The sequence below is a fragment of the Lemur catta genome, chromosome 11, assembly GCF_020740605.2.
Source record: "Lemur catta isolate mLemCat1 chromosome 11, mLemCat1.pri, whole genome shotgun sequence".
Lineage (NCBI taxonomy): Eukaryota > Metazoa > Chordata > Mammalia > Primates > Lemuridae > Lemur > Lemur catta.
Window position 1 is genome coordinate 21552800 of NC_059138.1, and position 24446 is coordinate 21577245.

Below are 24446 nucleotides of genomic sequence, written 5' to 3' on the forward strand. Positions count from 1 at the left end.
CCTCCCCATTAAAATGTTAGCAGAGGCTAAGTCTGTTCATTGCTCTATTCTCAGTGCCTAGAACACAGCCTGGAACATAGTAAGTGCTCAATAAATATCTGGGGATGAATGGATGGATGGATAAATACTCTGGAGCAGAATATCTATGATCTAAAACCTGTTGACTCTTATAAATATGAGTAGAATTGCCTATTCTCAAAGCCTGTTGTTAAAGGAGCTACACATGTCAAACACCATTAATGAATTCTGAATGACCTCCTGGCTCAGAATAATCCATATCTGGGCAAGAATGTCCTAGAAGCCATGGAAGCATCTGAAGTTAACCATTTTATGGCAGGGGGCAAGAATGAAAATGTAGAAAAGCCAATTTACAGTTGACTACCCAACCACCCTTGACATCTCCAGGAAGTTGGAGGGACAGAAAGGTAATGAATACTTACTTATTAGCTCTCATGCCTTCTCTTCGGGTGGCTAAGCCCTCTGCAACCAGTGACTCTGCAATGTTTTCCCCACTGGTATCTAAGGAAGAAAGAAGGAATTTAAAAACAAGATTCAAACCTGCCTCCAACAGAAACAGAGCCCAAATGGGACCACTTTCACACTTAGCTCTTTGAGGAGAATAATGCTGCCAGAGAAGTGGACAAGGCAGCGACACAGCACTGGGTTTTTCAGAAAACCTCTTCTACCAATATGTCTAGTCTCTAGGACCCAAAGGTCTATCAATCTTCTCAGGACTTTTTTTTAATTTTCCAGTGTATCTTCCAGGCCAAAGGCAATCTCAGGAATCACGGGAGACTGAAAAGAAAGCAAGACATGCAGCTGGCAGGCTCAACAGAGTTTAAAGCAGTGACTGAAGAAGTAGAGACCTGGAGCTGAACACAAAGTCTGCCGCTAAATAGCTTAGACATGTTCTCTTACCATCTTAATTTACTCATCTCTAAAGTGGGGAGAGCTCATGCCTTGCTAGGTTCTTATGGGAATGAAATAATAATGTACATAAATTACCAAGCACAGTATCAAGCACATGGCAAGAATCAGGAAAAGTTAGTCCCTTCACCCTGTAAAATCAGAGATTCACTTAGGATTGTCTATCACACTTTATACCAGAAAGTCAAATTCCTCTCCTATTCTCTGCTCCAAGAAGACACCAAGACAAGCTACATTATTTGACAATGACTTTCTCTTGTTCTCACAAAAATACTGAGAGAAACTGGCTAGATTTCTGCTCTTTCACACAGCAGCCATCAGAACTGGCAAGAAAGATGAAGTTAAACATAAAACCCAACCTGATTAGGTTCTACCCAGGCACTTGAAACATTAATTGCATTTCTATGCTATTGAAAAAGCTTTTAGGCTCAGTGTTTTCTCTTAAATCTCTGCTTGTCAGCTAAAACCATAAAGGAAGACATCTATGAGGAAATCATAACATAAAAGTCTTTAATATGGCAGAGAACAAGCTCCTGGATACACTGAAACACAGCAGTCTAACAGATAAGTAATATCAGCACAGAATAACATTCTATAAGATTTATATCTGTACGCTACACATGGACTTCTGTAAATAGTAACAAGATTACATACCACCCCCAAGCCCAACCTAAATGTCTCGCCATTAGCATGCCCAAATTTCTGCAGAGACAAATTATAAGCCTCTTTTCCTACCAAGAAAAGTTGAGATGAGTGATATTTATACAAAAAATGCTCAGGTTCTGAGGCAAAGTATGGTTCACCCAGTCTTTTCCATTGAGATTACTGTTGAGGCCAGACATAAACACAATAGTAAATTTTACACTGGTTCTTTCAAAGCAACAGAAACCCCAAAGAGTAAAAGTCTAAAGGAAAAATTCAACAATTAAGGGAAAAGTTGAGCAGGTCAGGGGTGAAAAATAAAGCCCAGGTACAGGCCAGGCATGATGGCTCACACCTATAATCCTAACACTCTGGGAGGCCAAGGCGGGAGGATTGCTTGAGCTCAGGAGTTCGAGAGTAGCCTTAGCAAGAGTAGCCTTAGCAAGAGTGAGACCCCGTCTCTACCAAAAAGAAAGAAAAAAAAAAACCCAGCCGAGCGTGGCAGCGCACACCTGTAGTCCCAGCTACCAGAAGGCTGAGGCAGGAAGATCCCTTCAGCCCAGGAGGTAGAGGTTGCAGTGAGCTACAATGACGCCACTGCACTCTACCCAGGGTGACAAAGTAAGACTCTGTCTCAACAAAAACAAACAAGGCAACTGAACATCCCTCCTCATAACCCCCCTTTTCAAAAATAAAATAAATAAAATAAAATAAAATAAAATAAAAGCCCAGGTACAAACAAGGTGAGTGACCATAAAACCAGCCAATCAACAGTACACCTACTAGCTCTCAAACATTTTCTTGGTACAGAGCACTCTAAAATGGCCCATTTCTAAAGAGTGAGTTCTGAATGTTCCTGCAAAAAGCAGAAAAAAAAGAAAAAATGCATCTCCTTGGGCTGAACCCTCAAAGGAGGAAACCAAATGTGATGGATAGGATAGTGAGACAAGAATTTATAGGCCAAGGATCTCCTTCCTGCTTATTACTTACAAAATTATGAATTTGATCAAGTCACACTTGGAGACAGTATTCAGAGCAGGTGGGTCAGAAGGTTAGTCAGAAGACTAACCATTTCTTTTTTAATAAGTTCTAGGGTAACCACAAATTCTCAAATTCTACCACTCTTCCCTATCATAAAAAGAGTAATTAACAATGAGATATAATAAAAAATAAGTAATAATTATCTAAGCCACTGTTTTCTTTCATTAGAATTGGCATTAAGAATTGGTTAAAATATCTGAGTGAAGGTACTAAACATTAAACCATTTAATTTAACATTTAAAACTGAAAACTGAAAGATACAGGTAATTTCAATCATTCCTTTAGTACATAGTTACTGATCACCTACTATGTGCCAGGTTTTATTCTAAACACTCATGTGTTAGTATACTAAATTATATCCAGTTTGTAATTTGGGTCAGTTTTAAAAAAACAAACTTTTTAAAAACAACTTTAAAGATAATTTAAAATGTCAGCTTCTCTTAACATAACCAAGGTTATTAAAATGAACTCTTAGAGATGGTCTCCTTACCACCTCTAAGAGAAATATCTGTGCCGGCAGTGATCCATGGTCCAGTAAGGTCCCTTGCAGGGTAATATTAGACTGACCAGCTGTTACGGAACCGAAACTTTTTAGATAATGAAATCCTTGAACAACTTCATTTTGAAGATAGTGGACTTCATTTTGTCTTACATTCTTTCCAACCAATAACCACTCAACGATAATCCTTAAGTGTTTGATTTCCTTTTATATTATTAGAATTAAGGGCAAAAAGCAAATTTATTTATTTGCTCATTTCCCTTTTTGAAAAGATTCCTTTTATTTCTAGAATTTCCCATTCAATCAAGAAGGAGCCATTTTCTGGGAAGCTAAAAAAGGTGTTTCTCTACTACGTGGGAAATTGGACAAGACACCTGCAAGTTCATTCCCAACTTATTTTTCTAACACATCTATAATTAAAATCAAAATCTTAACAGAATATTATTTGCATTGCCATTCTACCATTTGCTTACCACTAGCACTGACTACCCAAGTCAAGTAGATTAACCTAAAGCAGCTCAGTTATATGAGCTATCAGGAAGGTTTTCTTAAATCACAGAGTCACAGGAAACCTTTTAAAAAATCTGCTCCCCAAATAATTCAATGAACATGACTATTCAGATTCATCAGATGCTTTTTGGAGAACAACCTACCAATTCTTTCAATGTCTTATTTCTGTTCAAACTCCATTGCTCAGTCTTATTTTCCTTCTACCTAATTCAAAAAGAGACCAAAAACACCTAATATCCCATGAGTCATGTGGCCCAGATAAACAATAGGTATATGTGTGTACACACACAAATGTATTTATTGAGTACATACTCTGTCTGAGCTAGGTGCTTTACATATACTATCTCTTTAAACTCTCTCAATAACTTACAAATGAAGAAACTAGGGCATAGAGAGGGGAAGGGCAAAGGATACACGGTACGAAGTCAGAATTCTAACGCATATCCACACAACTCCAACATCTGTGTTCCTTCCATTCCATTACAAAACACGTAGCCTGCAAAAAATCAAAGGCCCTAGACAAATCTTCCTTTCCTAAAGAGAGTCCCCAAGAGGAAAAGAGAAGCCACAAGATAGATAAAGGAAATAGAAGATGCAATAGGAAATCTATAGGAATTCAATCAGCATTCTGACCTAAAGCACAGAGCCACTGAGTTCCACGAGCTGATGGCCTAAATACGAGGAAGAATGCAGCTCTGTACTACATACACCTAAACTAAGCCAAAAAAGCAGGCAAAGGAGTAAACAAGGAGCAGGAATACAAGGTGTGTTCCTCTGCACCTACGTGTTTTGTGCCGAGTACCCAAAGCACTTCCAATTACACCTTCTGCCAACTGTCCTAGACCTACCTTCACCAGCACCCACACTGGCCTTCCACCACATGAAAACTGATCTTTAGAGGAACTTGAGACTCAGAGAGAAATGAGCTCTCTCCTCCTTGCAGCTCACCTTTTCCAAGGTAGATCATGCCATACTCTCGCCCCTGGGGAGTCCTGTTTTCTATCGTGAAACAGACTTCCTTCCCAATCAGCTTCTTTCGAAGGAACTCTCGAGCAGGGAACGCCCAGGGCTGAAAGACAAAACAAATGTGTCATAGGAGAACTGTCTAGCTCCAGACCCCAATCAGCATTCAAGCAACTTCATTCCTTCAATAAATATCTGAGTACCTACCACATCCTGGCCCTATGCTAGGCCCTGAGAATATAAAAATGAAATGCACACAACACAGATAGTACCCTTAAGGGGCTCATAAAAAAGGAGGGTCCAGCAGTTGGTTTAACTTGCACAGACCCTAAAAACAGGCCTGAGAATTTCCCAGACACTGGTAGCAGCACTTCTTCCCATCACTGTCTGTTCAGAGTTATAGCTTACTTTGTAAATAACATTTGCCAACACTTTTATAACACTTATCATGTGCCAGCCACTGCTTTAAATGCTGTATATATATCAACCCACTCACTGAAATGGAAGTCCAGGCCCCAGGAACCCACCTAGGCAGAGAGAAGTCATAAATAATGACAACCACCTCCATTTGTTCACCTCTCTCCAGTTTACAAAAGCACTTTCACTGACAATTAAACTAACCTGAAAACAATTGAAGGCATTGCTGGAGGAGAGACAAGGTTCTACTGCTATTATTATTTTAGGGTGAATCTGCTGCTCAAGTAAGAGCCTTATTTGTGTCATTTCTATCTCCTTTTCAAAGATCATCAACAGTTTAGAAGACATTCCCCAAAATGTCTTCTCTTCTACTTCTGCTCTAGTGTGAAGCCTTTACAGGTCTCAGAATCCTGGGGAGGACACCAGTAACAGACCCTGATAAAGGATCACCTTGACAATGGCAATTCTTCCCTCTCACCCATTCAAGACAAAGACACAGGGGGTGAGCCAGACATCCACACTGTAGGAAGCAGAATCTCCATGTTATCTCAAGATAATGTGCAAAGGGGTGGTCTTGCCTCAACCCCATCCCATCATTCCTAGGATGGTTTAGACAAAGGGAGATATCTCCTCTGAAGCAGCCCTGTCACAGTGGCCACTGGCACTTGAGTTTATGGTCTGGACCTAGTTCAGCATCCCAAGGCACTTCAGAACAGAAGTGAGGAGGGATGGTGTGAGAGTTCAAGGAGCATATGATCAGTAGGAGCTTATGTGCTGAAAAAATGCAAAGTATAAAAGGGGAAAGTGGTATTAAGTATGCATATGTTGTCTACTATAATCTCCTGAAACCACAGAACTCAGGTGACACATAGTAAAGGCAAAACAGTACATTGGTGGCCTAAAAGGAAGCGTCTAACCTCTTTGGTCTACAAAGATTATACCATGGAGTCATCCAACAAGCTTTTCTAGGAGAAAAGCATCCATATGACTTCCCAGAAACCAGAACCCAATCAAAAGATGGCAAGTTCACCAATCTGTTGTTCTGGTATTCATAAAAACAGTACTGTCACATAACATCAATCATGAATGGTTCTAAGATGAGCTGAGCCCGAGGAAGGGCTTTCAAAGACACAAAATGAAGCATATCCTCACTAACCTGATGCTCTCTCCTCAAAGTGCCAACAAGCAAAGGAGCACTTCACTCAATGGCAACATTGAATTCATTTTATTTTTATGTCCCATTTCTACCTCAACCACTCTCTAAAAGTCTGATTGTTGATAAATCATCTCAATTATTAAACACATCACAGAAACAGTATTGAACATAATCTCCCACATTTTTATAACCTTAGTAATCAACTTATTCTAAGAACATCCCCAGCTATAGATATATGTAAGATTTAGCCCTGAATACCACACTAATATTTACAATTCAGTAATAAAAAGCTTTCTTTAATACTGGGAAAAGCTCTGACAAAACAAGTGCTCCTAAAGGAAACCAAGACTTTGGTGAACACTCACTCATCAAGGGTCAGTTCACCAAACTAGAAAGGAAATATCCAACCTCTGTGCGGAAACCTCCAATGGCTACCAACCAGGCAGAACGTCTCTAAAACCTTTTAATGCTTGCTCAAGGGACATCCTCCTCTTAGGACCTCATGTTTACAGCTAGTCAGTCACTGGTCAATAAGAAGAAGCCATACTGGAAGTCTTGAAAAGGACATATACCTAACCTTATTTAAAAAATAATCTAGTTTCTCTAATCTTTCTTTCCTAAACCAACCTTCTCAAGTTGTGCTTCATCCAGGGTTGGGCAAATTCAGCAACTGCACAAGATACCAGCTAAGAAAGGCAACCAGGAGACTCCATGAGATATGTAGGAAAGTAATTGACCACATCACTCCTCACAAGGGCAAGAGAGCACTCTGGGAGAGAATTCTTGGGGAAGTGAGGCCAGTATTATCCATGTGTCCACGCAGAGGACAGCCATGCAGAAGGCTATCTGATGGAGACATCTGTCCCAACAGAATCTCCCAGAACAACTCTTTAAGATTCAGGTATAGAGAATTTTGCTCAAAGCATTTATCAAAAAAGGGTCAGAATGGTCTAAGAGGAAGAATAACTGTGGTCTATTCAAATGATACCCTGGAACTCCATTTAAGAAGCAAGTGGCCTTTAAGTAGTTGAGACGCAGAAGTACCTCTTTCCTTTAAAAAGCCCGGCTGTGTTGGTAGCTCACTCTGCACTCCAGGACCCAAGCAAGGTTGTGATGTCTACCACAATGAAATGGAACTTTTAATTCCAATCTTCTCTTTCATCAGGTAGACTCCTAAAACTACTGGGACAAGATTAAACCCCAGAACAATGTAAAACCTTAAAACTAATTATTCGTATGTATGGCCCAATTGCTCAATACTTCTTGTCCCTCTTTCTCTTCTGACGGTCCCACTGTACCATCTAGAACTGATAATCCTGCTCTGCCATCTCTCCCGCACCAACCCAATCCTCAAAAGCTCCAATGAACACAAGACTATGACATTCATTACTATATTTGTCATGAAACCAATATACAGCTTTACACACAGCAAGAGCTCAATAAATCTGTGAGAAATAAATATATAATTCCCACAGTGCCCATCAATGAAGTATCTAGGCTGCCTGGAGTAGCTAGGCAACACTGGGGATTAGCCTGGAGCAGGGCAGAGACGGCTAGGGACATAGAGTGGAGCTTCTTTCACTGCCACAGGACTTAGGAGAGATCTGAGTTTCTCTGAGAGAAGATATCATGAGAGAAAACACAGAATAATCAAATGTGATATTTGGGACAGTGATACAAAGGGAAGCAAATGAATAATAATGTCCTTGATTCTTCTTCAATGTAAAAAAACTACGCCGGGCGCGGTGGCTCACGCCTGTAATCCTAGCACTCTGGGAGGCCGAGGCAGGCGGATCGTTTGAGCTCAGGAGTTCGAGACCAGCCTGAGCAAGAGCGAGACCCCGTCTCTACTAAAAAATAGAAAGAAATTATATGGCCAACTAAAATATATATAGAAAAAATTAGCCGGGCATGGTGGCACATGCCTGTAGTCCCAGCTACTCGGGAGGCTGAGGCAGTAGGATCGCTTAAGCCCAGGAGTTTGAGGTTGCTGTGAGCGAGGCTGACGCACGGCACTCACTCTAGCCCTGGCAACAAAGTGAGACTCTGTCTCAAAAAAAAAAAAACTAGAAAACATGCTCCAAGCAATGGAAAGCCAGAGAGAAGGGTAGTGCCACATTGTACAATCCACGGACACTCAACCAAAAAGGAGACACATGGGTTCTTTCCCTCATTATTCACTGTATACCTCCACTGTGTCAGGTATTGACCAGGGAGAGAAAGAGTATGGAGAGAAAGGGTCTCTCCCTTTGAAGAACTTACAATTTAGTAGCAAAAGACACATAAACATGGAATGAAATGGTGTGAATGCTATGACAACACGAAGATGGAATGATGAAAGGAAATGTCAGGTGTGACTTCTCAAGTAGTCGAATCTTAAAAGACGGCATGTACGAGGCCACACAAGGTGGGGAAGAAGCTCCTAATGGAGGGAGCAGCGCGAGGAGGCAGGACTCAAGCGGCCTCTGAGAAGATCTAATAAGTACTTCAGCATGGTTAGGGCTTAGCAACCCAGAGGGGCTTCAGTAAGAGAAGTCTAAAAGTCAAATCACAAATGGGCTTGTATCACAGGCTAAGGCATTTAGATTTGTCACAGAGGTAATGAGGAATCACTTTAGAGTCTGGGAATAACACTGAGCAAGAGAATAAATGAAATTATGTTTCAAAAAGATTTGGGAGCATATGGAGAAAGGAATAGAAGGAGGAAAATGAAGGCAAAGAGACTATTATGTCAATGTTCCAAGTACCCTATCAGAGTGGAACAAAGAACAATAGCAGTATTAATGAAATGTCAAGGATAAAACAAGTTTTGAGGAGGCAGAATCTCTAGGTCTTGATAAAGGCCTGGATGCTGGCGTGGGGCAAGGGGGAGTGAGGAGGTTGTGTCAAAATCAGGTTTTGGGATCAGTTGGCATTACTGGCAACTCGCGTCAGAGCAGCTTTCAGGGCACGGTAGGAGGAAAACCAGATCACAGCAGGGCAAGGAGAGATTGAATTATTAGGAAGGAGAAATAATGACTGTGGGCTAGGAAAGGATGATGAAATCTCCAGCTATCAAATACATTAACTCACAGGGATCTTTGAAGAGTTACTAAGAGAAACTGAGTTGCTCTAGAAGAGACAAAAAGCACCAGACTGTATATTTATATGGAGCTAAATATACAATGCTGGGATCAGACTGCATAGTATCTGCTCACCTAGGACAGTTCTGGTAATATTTTATTGTCCTGTTACATGGGATACAGTTGTGATATTTTACAGTAAGTTCCAACTGGCCTTGTGTTTTTCTCAATTCTCATCCATGAAACGGGAAATTAAAATCCAACCTCTCTCTCTTAGAGGCTCTACTACTTCTTACATCTAGGGAAATGAACTTGATCGGCTCCAAGAAAAGTCAACACTCTTCTCTCAGAAACAGTCAAGCACTTACACAGATAACTGAAAGGAAAAGAACTATTCAAAATGTTGGTTCACCCATTTGGTTAGCACCCAAAATTTGAAAAATGATGAAAGAGATTTAATCTTCAGTGCTTGGGCTAATAGTACTCGGACTAACTGGAGTAAGAGAAATTAACAAGCAGTAGTGACTACCACAACTAACATTTATTAAGTACTTCATAAACATGCACTAAGTACTTCATGTTATGTTGTTTAATCCTCATTAAATAACCCTGAGGTATACACTATTATTCCCAATACCTGTGGTCACTAGTGGAGGACCAATGAAAAAGAACTGATTTTAATCTATTTAAACTTATTTTAATCTATTTAGTCTGATTACTATTGGTAGCAGAATTGTGGGTGATTTTTCTCTATCTCTACTATCTATAACATTGCTTCACTATCTTCCTAATTCCAACAAAATGTCCTTTATTATAGATGAAAAAACTAAATGTTTTCCATAAATACAAGACCCCCATGAACTCTTGCCTTTTCTTCACCTCCTTGACAGGGCATAGTATACGAAAGCTGAGGTAACCTGCCCAATGTCACTAAGTTGGGGTAGAGGACAAATAATTACAATCCAGAAACTTCATTTCTGATAGCCAAAGTACTACTAAGGGAGAGCCAAGCACCGATGTTTCCAATTGTAGAGGAGCCACAGGAGCCAAGAAGACTACCAATGCCAAGTTGGACTCATAGCAGCTTCCTGAAAAGGCAGTAACTTAAGGAGTGGAAGGCAGACCACAACGAAGGCAAGGTGGCCCAGGGGGCGGTGGGGAGGATGGAGAAATGGTGGGAAACAAGCTCAGTTTCTCAATTCAACATAACACAATGGTTCTGAACTATTCATGAACCACAAGTTGCCTTAAGAAACTGATAAAAACTCCCTCTCTAAAAAATTCAGGTTTACACAAAATTTTGCAATTTCTTGGGATTCACAGATGCCTTTAGAGGTACATGGATCCCAGATTAAGAATCTGCAATAAAGTATGCACCTAGCATTTATAGTATGCTACTGCTTATAAAACTGAAAGTGTCTGCTCTTATAAGCATTAAATATCTCTGGAAGGAAACATAAGACCCTAGTGACATCAGTTATCTCCGGAAGAAGTACTATTTGATGGAATTTTCACTGTATATCCTTCTGAATTTTGAGCAATGTGAATGAATAAAGAATTCAAAAATAAATTAATAAAAGAGCTCTGCCATAACCAATGGTGACTTCAAATGGCTGAGACTACCAAGGAAATGTTCCTAACATATTCCAAGACACGGAGTAGTGAAACCTAAGCCTACGGAAAAGGGTATGAGAAAAATCCCCAAGTCTACAACTGCTGCTAAAGGTAGTAAATGTATAAACAACAGATGGAAGCCACTGTGGGGATATCCAGAATCATCAGTCCTATGATGCAAAAATGCTCAAAATACACAGAAAAAGAGTACATCAAAATTGCATCAGTGAAGGAAGAGAGTGGGCTGTCACATAGGTCTACGGCCTCAGGAAGCACGTACCTCATCGGGGGTATCTTTTGCATCAGGTTGTGTGGCAGCTGCCCGGCGGGCAAGATTTCCAGCGCGAATGTTGCTGAGGTTAATCTGTCGCTCAGGAGGAGGCCCACCACGAGGCTGCCCTCGGACAATGATGGCACACCCTGAGAGGACCTAAGTGGGGGGGAAATGAGAAAATTAGTGGTCTACATGAAATATCACCATAATGTAGATTGTCTACTACTGTATCTCCAACATCTAGAATGACATCAGAGGCACTCAAATATTTGAATGACTGAATGAATAGGATTGTTTTAATTTTGTAAGTGAAATGCCTACATTAAGCTTTAGGTCAGATTCTGAAATGACGGACCCAGAAATACAAGTAGGAATTAAACAACAGAAAAGTCATAAAATAAATAGACTGAGGTGAAAAGGCATGTGAGACGTGGAGATTAATGACCTTTGTAATTTCATCCCAGCAAGCACCACTACTGTGTTCTTTTCAATTATTAAAAAGTTAGTCTCTCAGGCCAGGTACGGTGGCTCATGCCTATAACCCCAGCACTTTGGGAAGCCAAGAATTTGAGACCAGCCTGGGCAACATAGTGAGACCTCATCTCTACAAAAAAGTAATTTTTTTTTTTAATTAGCCAGGCATGGTGGTGCAGGTCTGTAGTCCCAGCTACTCAGGAGGGTGAGGCAGGAGGATCACTTGAGGCCAGGAATTCAAGGCTACAGTGCACTATGATCATACTTGTAATAGCTTCTGCACTTCAGCCTGGGCAACAGTGAGACCCTGTCTCTCAAAACAAAACAAATCAAAACAAAAAACAAAACCAAGAAATAAGAAATAGGTGCTGAAAGGTTTAGTAGATAGAAAGTTGGAGGGTTCTGTCGATGTAGAACACTGCTCAGACAAGACCATAGAGTTCTCTGTAAAGGAGTGATCCCTGTAAAGGAAGCTGAATCAAAGGAAAAGAAAAAGGAGTATAAAGGGAAGTCACTCGTATACATACACTTTCCACTTGGTTGACCTTTCTCCCTCACCTCTCTCTTCATGCTTTAAATTGTGAAATATTAATATAAATACAGAAGTACATTTAAACCTATATGTACAAGTTAAAGGAAAGTAAACAATTGAGTAAATACCACCCAAGATAAGAACTAGAACGCTGCCAGTACCTTGGATTCCCTCTGGGCCCCTCTCTAACTAGCCCCTTTTCCAGACCCCCACCATTATCCTGACCATGGTGATAATCCCTCCCTTGTTTTTCGTTCTGTATAGTTCATCTACATACACATCCCTAAGAAATGTGGTTTCATTTTTCCTAATTCTAAACTCTATAAAGTCTACTGCATGTGCCCACCAATGACTTGCTTCTTTTGCTCATCTGGTTTGGTGAAACTCATCCGTGTTGATATGAAACACTATATAAGTTGAACATTCCAAATCCAAAAATACAAAATCTTCCAAAATTTGAAACTCTTTGAGTGCTGACAGGAGGCTCAAAGGAAATGCTCACTGGAGCATTTCAGATTTTGGATTTTTGAATTAGGGATGCTTAACTGGTAAGTATAATGCAAATATTCCAAAATGTGAAAAAATTCAAAATTGGAAACATTTCCAGTCCCAAGCATTTCCAATAAGGGATATTCAACCTGTAATTTATTCATTTTCACAGCTGTATAGTATTCCATTTGATGACTATACCACAATTCATTTACCCATTCTTCTACTTTTTTATGAAAACTCTATCAAACGAATATACATATGCCGATTTTTAACAACTAGTAGTATGGTTAATGTCTAATTATCCCCAATACCCTAAGCACATAGATCTTGGCCTAAATCACTTCTCCCTAGCTATATTATGACACACACACACACACAAAAAGACTCTCTTCCTAATCCAGCTATAAAAGGCATGCTTTTCATTTTTACCTTTTCTGATCAAGTGTTATCAGTAATTAGTCCCTTAAACTTCCAACCAAACAACCTTGCTAAAAGCCTATCCTGAGGACCCATACCCTGGCCATCATCCCAGGGAACTGATATTCTGAAAAGATAAGCTCTCAAGCAAAAACAAGCCAGAAAAGAGCAGATATACTAGAGTAAAGGATGCTTGAACTTCCTGAATGAGGATGGCCAAGGAAGAAATGGAAAAAAGCTTGGATCTGACTCATTTATAGTCAATTCTTCCTCATAAGTGGTCAAAACAAAACACACAGCACAGTGTAAAATACCTGCACTTAAAATCATTCAAGCACAAATTCCAAATGGGGCTGAGGAGAGCCAAGTTACATACAGCATACAAACCAGATCATCTGTCTCCCATGCCTGCTCCTCAATTTTAGTAAAGTTTTCACAAAAAGTAATAAAGCATTCCAGGAGACCTCTTAGTAAAGTCCAATTGGAAAAGCAAAGACCCATTTACAAGAAAACTCCTATTTACCTTGGTTGATCAAAGTAAACTCTGATAAATAAGCACTGACCCAGACTAGGAAACCATCTTTGTTTCTCAAACATGCCAAACACTACTGAAAAGCTCAAGGACACGGTGACTGATGAGAAGAGCCCCTTTTCACCTCTAAATATCAGAAATGTATTGCTTCTAATTCCTCTGCCTAGTAAACTAGATCCCTGGGGGCAATGAGTCCACAACTATTATCCTGGTCCCACTAAGGGCTTTGGCAAACAACCTGTAGGTAGTAATTGTGCAAAACTCCTTTATACGCCCTCCCTCTCCCTGAATGCTATTCTAAAGGCTGCAGTCAGAAGTTCTTTGCATTATGCCATCAAAAATGCTGTTCAGACAACAGTCGATGCTTGCAATAGTACTAGAGAGACGATTTTTACTCTACAGGGTGCTCAACAGCTTTATACTATTGAGTATACAAATTGAAGCAGTTCAACCTCCCAAGCAACAAGAATAGATTCATTGTGGCAGGCATTGCTACTCCTGTTCCTCCATGAGGAAAGGACTGGCGTGTACATCTTTCCTCTGAAAATCTCTTTCTCTCATTTGGTCATTGCCTTGGTGGTGAGGTAGGAAAAAACTGTGTCTGTAGACCATTATGGAAGGAAGAGACCTGTTTCTTTTAGGGAAGAACTAGTTTCCCTCCTACTGTTCATCGGAACTGAAATCGTTCAAAGCACACTACACCTTTTCACTATCTCCATTTCATCTTCTAGGCACTGTTAAACCTCTCCCACCTGTCTTACTTGTCAACAGTCTTTATTCTAGTTTCTCCCTTAATAAAAATATTGTAATGGCCTTCCCATATCTAAGGTTCTCCACTACATAAAGCAAAGAAAAAGTATCTTCTGGGGGAAAAATACTTAAAAAGGCCAAGAGTCGATATGTCAGTTGACTTATACCTCATACGGCACCAAAATAAGTCATTTTTCCTCTCTGAAAGACTTTCCATCTAAATTGGACTATTTTTATGATTTTCTTCATTAATTGATTCATTTATTCACTTATTAAATTAATACAAACTTACTAAGTGCCAACTATATGCTAGGCATTGAAACAAAACAGACATAAATTTCTGCTCTTGGGGAGCTGCCATTCTAGTGGGGGGAGATAGACAAATAATAAATATCACATATAAGGAAAATACATTGTTTATCAGAATTTTAATTTCAGGCAAATAATATTAAGATTCAGAAGAAACTGTCACGGGTAATTGGTCTGCCAAAGCTGTACTGATTCATGTTGCAAACTTTCATGGATGCAGTAATTATACTTAATTGCTAATTTATAGAGCATAGAAAGCAAGTCAAATGGTTACTGCTTTATCCAATTATATTAATAAAATGACATTCTAGAAGAACAATCATGGGACTACCTGATACAGCAGGATGTTTGTGAAACCAGCTGTCACAATGAGTCAGTTTGAGTGAGGTTATGGATTAGACATTTCTCAGCTCTGCCAATAAAGGTTGCAGAGGCTGCAGAGGGACGTGGTGTGATTCAAAGGACCTGGCTTCAGGGCACAAGTCAGACGGTTACAAAAGCTGAAACAAGGCAAATGAGAAGTAAAATGGGGACTCAAACTGTTCAAACCCACTTACAGGTTTACTGGGAGATTTACCTACAGTGTAACACTATATAGGCAGCCACTAAAATGTTGCCCAGCACCAGGAACACATTAAACCTTCACTAGATTCTGATTAATGATTTGGTATGTTTAACTCTTCATCCCCCAAGTCACTGATACAAGAAGATAGAAAACTTCTTATACAAAAACCTAGCCATACTATTCTTAGGGCAAAAAAGTGATGGTATAGAAATTTGTCAATAAAGTCAGTATTTTTTCCCCAGCCCAACAACAAAAATCATCTTGGCCTGAGAATGGCATCTTGTCAGCCCTGCAAGAAGGACTGGCTTAACAGGCACATCTACCCAGTAAGGTATATATAACAGGTATATTGTAATGGCAATACTGCCAATATGAAGAACCAATATAAGGAATGAGGGCAGACACCTGATAATGAATATTACAAAAGGTCCAAAACAAATCCATACAATTATGGCCAATTGATTTTCAACAAGCATTTCAAGATAATTCAATGGAGAAAGAGTGTTGGGATAACTAAATCTCCATACGCAAAAGAATGAAGTTGGCCCTCTACTTCACACCTTATACAAAAGATAACTCAAAAAAGGATCAGAGATCTAAATGTAAGAGTTAAACTATAAAAGTCTTTGAAGGAAACAGACGTAAATCTTCATGACCTTGCATTAAATGGTGGTTTCTTAGATATGGCACCAAAAACACAAGCAACTAAAAAAATATAAATTGGACTTCATCAAAATTAAAAACATTGTGCTTCAATGGACACTATCAAGAAAGTGTTAAAAAAAATTTGCAAAACATGTATCTGATAAGAATCTAGTACCCAGAATAAAGAACTATTATAACTCAATAATCAAAAGACAATCCAATTAAAAATGGGCAAAGGAGTTGAATTGACATGTACCCAAAAGAGAAGCACATGAAAAGATGCCCAGCATCATTAGTTACCAGGGAAATGCAAATCAAAACCACAATGACATACCACTTCACAACCACTAGGATGGCTACAATTAGTTAGACAGACAATATAGCAAGTGCTGACAAGGATGTGGAGGAATTGGAACCCTCACACATTGCTGGTAGTGCAACTGCTTTGGAAAACAGTCTGGTAGTTCTTCAAAATATAAACATAAAGTTACCGTATGACCCAGTAATTCCACTCCTAGGTATAGACCTAAGAGAAATAAAAACATATGCCCACACAAAAACTTATACACAAATATTCACTGCCACATTGTTCATAACAATCCGAAAAACAGAAAACTCCAATGTTCATCAACTGATGAATGGATAAATAAAATGTGGTATATCCATACAACATGAATATTATTCAGAAACAAAAAGAAATTAAGTACTGATTGATGCTACAACATGTGTTAACCTTGAAAACATTATGCTAAGTGAAAGAAGCCAGACACAAGATGTCACATACTGAATGATTCCATTTATATGACATGTCTAGAATAGGCAAATCCACAGGGACAGAACATATAGTGATTCCCAGTGACTGATGGGAAGGGGAGAAGAGGGAGTAACTACAAATGGGTACAGGTTCCTTCTGAGGTGAAAAAAAAGTTCTGAAATTAATGGTGGTGGTGGTTATGTGAATACAGTAAAAACCTTTGAATTAGATACTTTAAAAGGGTGAATTTCATGGTATGCGAATTATATCTCAAAAAAAAATGTTTTAAGGCCCCATATGGAAGTAAAAAATATGGGGACATAAATGTATATTTCATTACAGAGATTTCCATATTCTTGCAGGAGGATTAGATGCTTAGCTGAACAAGATTAACAAAAATTTTAAAAAAGGAAAAAAAGCAGCTGACTGAAAACCAAAAGTCAGGCATAGTGACTCACCACAAAAGAGGCTGTAGTGTAAACCTTTAAGTCTTCTAGAAATAACTAGGTAGGAAGCCACAGGAAGGACACAGAACTTCAGTGAAATCTATAAAGCTCTAAAAAGGATAAAAATGGCCAGAAACAATATAAGCTTTTTCTCAGAAGCAACACAAGTATTCTGTGTGACACACAGAAAGGAGAACCAGCAAAGTCATCGAGTTGAACGTTCCATAATGCCATCTGGAAGCTTTCAGCTACAACAACCCAAAGGCTGCATGTGCAGGGGCTCTTTGACAGGGTGGCGGAGAAGCAGGCCAGGAACTCTCCTCCATGGAAGGCATTTTCCACACCTGAAAACACCATGAAAGGATGAGGAAGGAGCTGCTATAGAAAGAGGAGGCAAGGTTTGGTCCTACTAAGATCCACTTTAATAAAGCAAAAACATCTGAAGAAACTGAATAAAAGGAAAAGTAACTAAACAGAAACTCAACTGGGGAAAATATCGAAAAGTATACCAGGAAAAAGATTCCTGGCAGCCAGGCCTGTTGCTCCACAGGAAGAATCATCTCTTGAAAATTAAAAAGTCATCTAGACAAAGCGAGCAATCCCCAAAGAATATAAGCTGTGTGGTCTGGGAGGTCTTTCCCAGAATATTCACCAACATGGCCAGTTTTTGTTGTTTTTTTTTTTTTTTCCTTTTTCTGGCAAGAGCAAGAGTCAAACCTAAATTAGAGAGCCCAACATTCAAAGCCAATGAAGTGGAAGCCCAGGGCTCACAGCGTTGCCATTTCACTGGCTCTGGATACATCAGCAGACGCAAACACAAGCTGCTGCTCCTGAGCCAGTTGTGCCATGAATCGAGACTCAGTTTGCAAACAGTTGAAATCTCAGGAGAACCATGACAGTCATATACAGAGAGGGGTCAGATAAAAAGAACATCTAAGGTAATCTGGGCCCCCCTCCCTTTTTTTTAACAGCTAAAAACCCTGAAAGCAAGACAGGTAAAGTAACCTTTGCCTAAAACAACAAGGTACTGATAGTGGAAGAAGGACCGTACTTGAAGTCTCCCAATCCTAGTATCCCACTAGGTCAATATAGAAACAAGAATTTGGGAGTTTATTTCTCTGTTAAAATGGTATCTGAAGTTACCTACTGATTAAATCTTTTTCCCAATTAAAAATCTCCATTTATATGTGCCAGAAGAGCAGGTGTCAGAGACCAAATCACTAAGCAAGTAAAGCTTCCTTAAGCTGGCTGCCCCAAATCAAACCAGCATTTATTAAACACTACCATCTGTAAGGCAAGCAGAGACTAAGAGTCCAATATTACAAAAGAACACCCAAAAAGAAGACACAAGAAAGAAAACTTCAGAATTACAAAAAGCAGAATTGGCAAACTACAGCCCGCTGGCCAAATCTAGCTTACTGCCTGTTTTTGTACAGTCCATGAGCTAAAAATGGTTTTTACATTTTGAAATAGTTGGAAAAATATCAAAAGATTATGTAACATGTGAAAAGAGAATAAAATTCAAATTTGTGTCCATAAATAAAGTTTTATTGGAACATGCCAAGCTCATTCATTTATGTATTGTCTACGGCTGCTTTCACACTAGAATGGCAGAATTGAGTAGTTGCGACAGAGACCATATGGCTGGCAAAGCCAATATTTATTACCTGGTCCTTTACAGAGTAAGTTTGCCAACCTCTGATAGAAAGCATTATGACAAGGGAGTGAGATGAAAACTGGTTTTATGGTAGTCTAAATAGCAAGTACACGGCAAAAATAAATTCTGGACTACTTTAAGTTACACAAACTGCTTGTGTTTATAATCAGAGAAGGAGCAGCAGTATATGGCAACAAGAATTTAGTTTCAGAATCAAATTGATGTTAACAGTAACTTTTGAAAGTTACTCAGTTGGCTCCATTAGCCTTAGTTTCATCACTTACAAAGTTAAATATATAAGAATATTCCTAAGAGTTGTTATGAAACCTAAACAAGAGAGCCCTGCCCAAAGATATAATAAATAATAGCCAACGTTGCTATTATAAAGAAATGGCTCAAACTGTGCTCTAAAGTAAGATCACAGTAGTATGTACAATAGAAAAAGATGTGATATTTCCTCCAGGGGTATAAAAGTAAATATCAAACTCACAAAAATTCTACCACCACTGAATTCAGACAGAATTAATAGATAACCTATAGTCTAATTACCCTGATTTACCAGTTAAGATACCCACTCTCTAGGAAAACAATTTAAGTGCCTATGTCAGAATCTCTGTCCTCAGAGGTAATGGTAATAAATATCATCTCTTAAGTTTGTACTGAACTTCGTACTTGACAAAGTGTTTTGGCAATCACAGCCTCAGTTGGTGTGGCCAGCTGGAACCACCACGAGCTCTGAAATTAGATAGTCTTTAGTCTGAACACAAACTCAAGTGAAAACCATTCTGAACACTGTGATAATCCCTCATCTGTAAATGAGGACAATACTACTATCTTCTCTGGGTTGTTTGACTATTAACTGACATGCCTGACAGTGCCTGAAACCTAGTGGGTAACGCAATAAATGTTAAGGGAACATTGGTCTCCCTTCCCTACTCTCCACCCCTCTTCATCCTCACAACAATGCTCTCAGGAAGCAGGGCAGGCACACTTATCCTCTTTTTACAGACAAGAAAACTATGGCACAGTAAGATGATGGCATCAGGGCTAGAACACAGATTTTCCCAGAACACTTTCTAATAAAGCCCAAATACTACCTCTATGATATGAGAACCATAAGCCAAAATATTGGTAACTTACATAAAAGAACACCACCAATCCTGTAGCTTAGTCTTCACAATCAAAGCCTTACCATGAAGGAACTAACTCAATCTCCTAGAAACCAGTATCACGACCATCTCCAGGAAAATAGTCCTCTGCAAAGCCAAGTCCTCAGTACCTCATGCTGAGCTCTGCCATTGCCAAGGGTCTGGGAGATCAAGGCATATTTACTCAGAAATAAGAGAGAACTCAGGAAGCCACGTATAGCAGACAAATGTGAAGGGACATTTCAGAGACATCCACCCCAGTTGTCAAAAGAAAATTTTTCAGAGTGGTTAACAGTCATGTGTTAACTTACCAGAGGAAGAACCAAAAATTAACTGACTCCAGAACATAAAAAAGAATATCACTACAGAGAGTACCTTCCCCTCTACTAAATGGTTAGGGTCAAGCATTCAGACTATTAAAGGTAAAGGAAAATTGCAGTGATCAGGGCCCTTTATTCTCTTCCCATACTCTCTTCAGAAAGGAAACATTTCTGAATTTTCTTTGGTATCAAAATCTGGAAACAAAGTATAAAGGAAGAATAGAGCATCAAACAAAACCATTCAATAAGTTTTTTTATTTCAGAATATTACAGGAGGAAAAACATTTTGGTTACATAAATTGCTTTTCTATAGTTTCAGTCAAAGTTATTGTACCCATTAGGTATGAATTCACCCATCCTCTCCTCCCCCCTCCTACCTGCTTGATTTCTGTTGAGTGTTATTTCCATATATGTTGATCAATTAGCTCCAATTTAATGGTCAGTACACATGGTGTTTGTTTTTTATCCATTCCTGTGAGACTTCACTTAGAAGAATGGTCTCCAGTTCCATCTAGGTTAATACAAGAGGTATTCGTTCACCATTTCTTTTTATGGCTGAGTAGTGCTCCATGATATAAATATATGACATTTTATTAATCCACTCTTGCATTGATGGGCACTTGGGTTGTTTCCACATCTTTGCAATTGTGAATTGTGCTGCTATAAATATTTGGGTGCGTGCTACATAAACCAGGGTAGAGAGAAAAATTAAGAAAGAAAAAGAAGTAAAAATATATAAAGATTATAAAATATTTATATATTTAAATAAAAAAAATTCAGGTGCAGGTGTCTTTTTTATAAAATGTCTTTTTTTCCTTTGAGTAAATACCCAGCAGTGGGATTGTTGGATCAAATGGTAGGTCTACTTTTAGCTCTTTGAGGTATCTCCATACTACTTTCCATAGAGGTTGTAACTAGTTTGTAGTCCCACTAACAGTGTATAAGTGTTCCTATTTCTCCACATCCATGTCAGCATTTGTTGTTTCAGGACTTTTTGATAAAAGCCATTCTCACTGGAGTTAAGTGATATCTCACTGTGGTTTAGATTTGCATTTCCCTGATTATTAGAGATACTGAGCATTTTTTCATGTTTGTTGGCATTAACCTATCTTCTTGTGAAAAGTTTCTTTTCACATCTTTGGCCCACTTTTTAATGGGGTTGTTTGATTTTTTTCTTGCTGAATTGCTTGAGTTCTTTGTAGATTCTGGTTATCAGCCCTTTATCAGATATATAGCATAAAAATATTTTCTCCCATTCTGTACATTGTCTGTTCACTCTACTGATTGTATCCTTAGCTATGCAGAAGCTTCTTAATTTAATTAGGTCCATTTATTTTTGTTGTTGCTGCAATTGCTTTTGGGATCTTCTTCATAAATGCTTTGCCTAGGCTGATGTCCATAAGAGTTTTTCCAACATTTTCTTCTAGAATTCTTATAGTCTCATGCCTTAGGTTTAAGTCTGTTATCCACCGTGAATTAAGTTTTTTGAGTAGTAAGAAGTGTGGATCCTGTTTCAGTCTTCTACATGTGGCTATCCAATTTTCTCAGCACCATTTATTGAACAGGAATTCTCTTCTCCAGTGTATGTTTTTGTCTGCTTTGTCAAAGATTACATGGCAATATGAGGATGGCTTTATATCAGGGTCTCTGTTCTGATCCATAGGTCTATGTTTCTCTTCTTGTGCCAGTACCATGCTGCTTTGGTTACTATAGCCTTGTAGTATAGCTTGAAGTCTGGTAAATGATGCCTCCCTATTTGTTCTTTTTGCTTAAGGTTGTTTGGCTATACAGGGTCTTTTCTGGTTCCATATGACCATAGAATTATTTTTTCCAGATCTGTGAAAAAATGACACTGGTATTTTAATGTGAGTTGTACTGAATCTTTAGATCACTTTGGGTAGTATAGACATTTTAACAATGTTGATTCTACTGATCCATGAGCATGATATATTTTCCACTTGTTTACATCCTCTGCGATTTCCTTCCTCAGTGTTTCATACTTCCTGTAGAGTCCTTCACCTCCTTGGTTAAATATATTCCTAGGTATTTTATTTTCTTTGTTGCTATTGCGAAAGGTATTGAGTCTTTGATTTGATTCTCAGCTTGACTGTTGTCAGCGTATAGCAATGCTACTGATTTGTGTACATCATTTTGTAACCTGAGACTTTGCTGAATTTATTTATCAATTCCAGGAGTCTCTTTGCAGGATCTTTAATAACTACATATTATTTTCTTGAAAAATAAAAGTATTAAGTCAGAAAAACCAGAAGTCTAAATGTAGACACCTACATATCAGTGAGGTTTAATTCTGAATAGCCAGTGAGAAAGCGCAATCTAACAGTGATCACAACTCCTAAATTCAATGTTCTGACAGGAAAAAGGAAATCAAAGACATACAATAGGAGTGAATTTATAAACTTCTGGTGAAGAAACATGTTTTAATTTTTAAAAAAATGAAGGTTTTTTTAAACACAAAATAAACTACAGAAATATTGGAGGTAATTTTTTAAAGTGCTTTATTTCAATCCCAGATAAATACCAAAAGCACATGGTATTTGAAGTAACAACCCAGCTCAAGCCTTCTAAGAAGTTTAAAAAGGAAGCTGGAAATATTTCAAAGAAAAAAAGCCTAAAAGCAAAGTATTTTTTTCCTCCAAAAACAGAAGAGATGTTATATTTCTGCTATGATGCTAGGCAGTCTTTATTTTAAGGGTGAACATTTACAAGACCAAATCACCGTAAGCTACCAACAGATCAAAAAAGCCCTAAACCCTCCTTTCCCTTGGTCAGCACAGGCTGGTAGGAAACTGGGGCCTGCAGAGTCAGCCAGCCCTTACTGGCAAGTCACTAGAAGCTGAGGATTCACATGTTGCAAGCAGGAAGTTGGTTACCCACAGGGGAAGTGAGCAAATCATATACTGAAAATAATGAGAGCTAGGTTTCTCAGAGCAGAATTACAAATATAGAAAGGTTAGAAAAAAATCCTCTTGAATTGTAAGTAAAGGTAAACCCCTGCTTTTTAATATATAAAGATTAATATAAAAATAGACAGAGATGTGTGTGTTCATACACGTATTTCTTAGCTCCAACAAAGAAGAAAGAGGGCCTAAAAACTATGATACTGTAGTAGCAATGAGCACACCTGGTACCCAGATCTTGGCTTCTAAGTACTCTTCCCTGCTAACAAGAACCAAGAGTCAATTCCAGGGCTGAGACAGGGAAAGTACAATATGAGCCTCGAACATCTTGCTGTGTCAGGAAGTAAGAAAGTGCTCTAAGAATGATGGGGACATACCAAAATGAGAGAGGAGCCAGCTTATAAAAGCTCTCATTGACCAAAGCTGTGACAACTTGAAAATCTAAAATAATTCAATAAATGAATAAATGAACTAATGTGAAGGAAAAAGTTCTATAACATTCTTGTTAACTAAAATTACACTGGAGAAACCAGACAGATACCATCTTAATTAAGTAGTAAAAGTTATCAGCACCAGTAATGGGACAATGATGTGGTATGGCCTCAGTGATAGGATGCACTGAGGAGAACCTAGCATCATTTAGGTGGTATTCCTGTCAAAAATGTATAGCTTTAAATCTAATAATAAAGAGGCAAAAGACAAACCTATAATGAAGGACATTCTATAAAGTAACTCTTGGGAAATGTCAGGGTCATGAAAATCAAGGAAAGACTGAAGAATTAATCTTAAAGAAACTAAACAGACATGACAATAGGTGATCCTGGGATGGATCCTGCACTATCAGGGCAAACAGCAAAATCTGAAGGGAGTCTGTAGGTTGGATGGCAGTATTGTATCCATGTTAATTTCTGATTTTATTGTGTCATACAGATGAATGACCTTGTTTTTAGGATGATACTAAGAAGTATTAAAGCTGGGGCCCCCAACCTATGGTGAGCTGTATAATTATTTCATTATATATTATAATGTAGTAATAATAGAAATAATGTGCACAATAAATGTAACGTGCTTGAATCATCCGAGACCATCCCCCCACTCCCCAGTCCGTGGAAAAATTGTCTTCCATTAAAATGGTCCCTGATGCCAAAAAGGTTGGGACCACTGTAATAAAGGGTAATGGGATATCATATCTGTGAATAATGCTAAAATATTTCAGAAACAAAATATAGAAGATCCTCACTATTCAGATTCTAAATTTGCAAATTCGCCAACTCACTGTAATTTATTTGTAACCCCAAAATCAATACTCGTAGCACTTTTGCTGTCATTCACAGGTATGCACACACACAAAGCAAAAATTTGAGTTGCCTGATGCCCGCATT

General features: G+C 38.7%; 1 protein-coding gene across 1 annotated transcript in view; it reads right to left on the bottom strand.

Moving 5' to 3' along the window:
- The window catches only part of SND1 (staphylococcal nuclease and tudor domain containing 1), a 416716-nt gene that overhangs the window by 372644 nt on the left and 19626 nt on the right, over positions 1-24446 (bottom strand). The window contains exons 2-4 of the mRNA XM_045564681.1: positions 11112-11261; positions 4568-4688; positions 441-519 (exon numbers count right to left, since the gene is read on the bottom strand). Of these exons, the coding sequence (XP_045420637.1) occupies positions 441-519; positions 4568-4688; positions 11112-11261 (350 nt within the window). The remainder of the gene's footprint in view (positions 1-440; positions 520-4567; positions 4689-11111; positions 11262-24446) is intronic.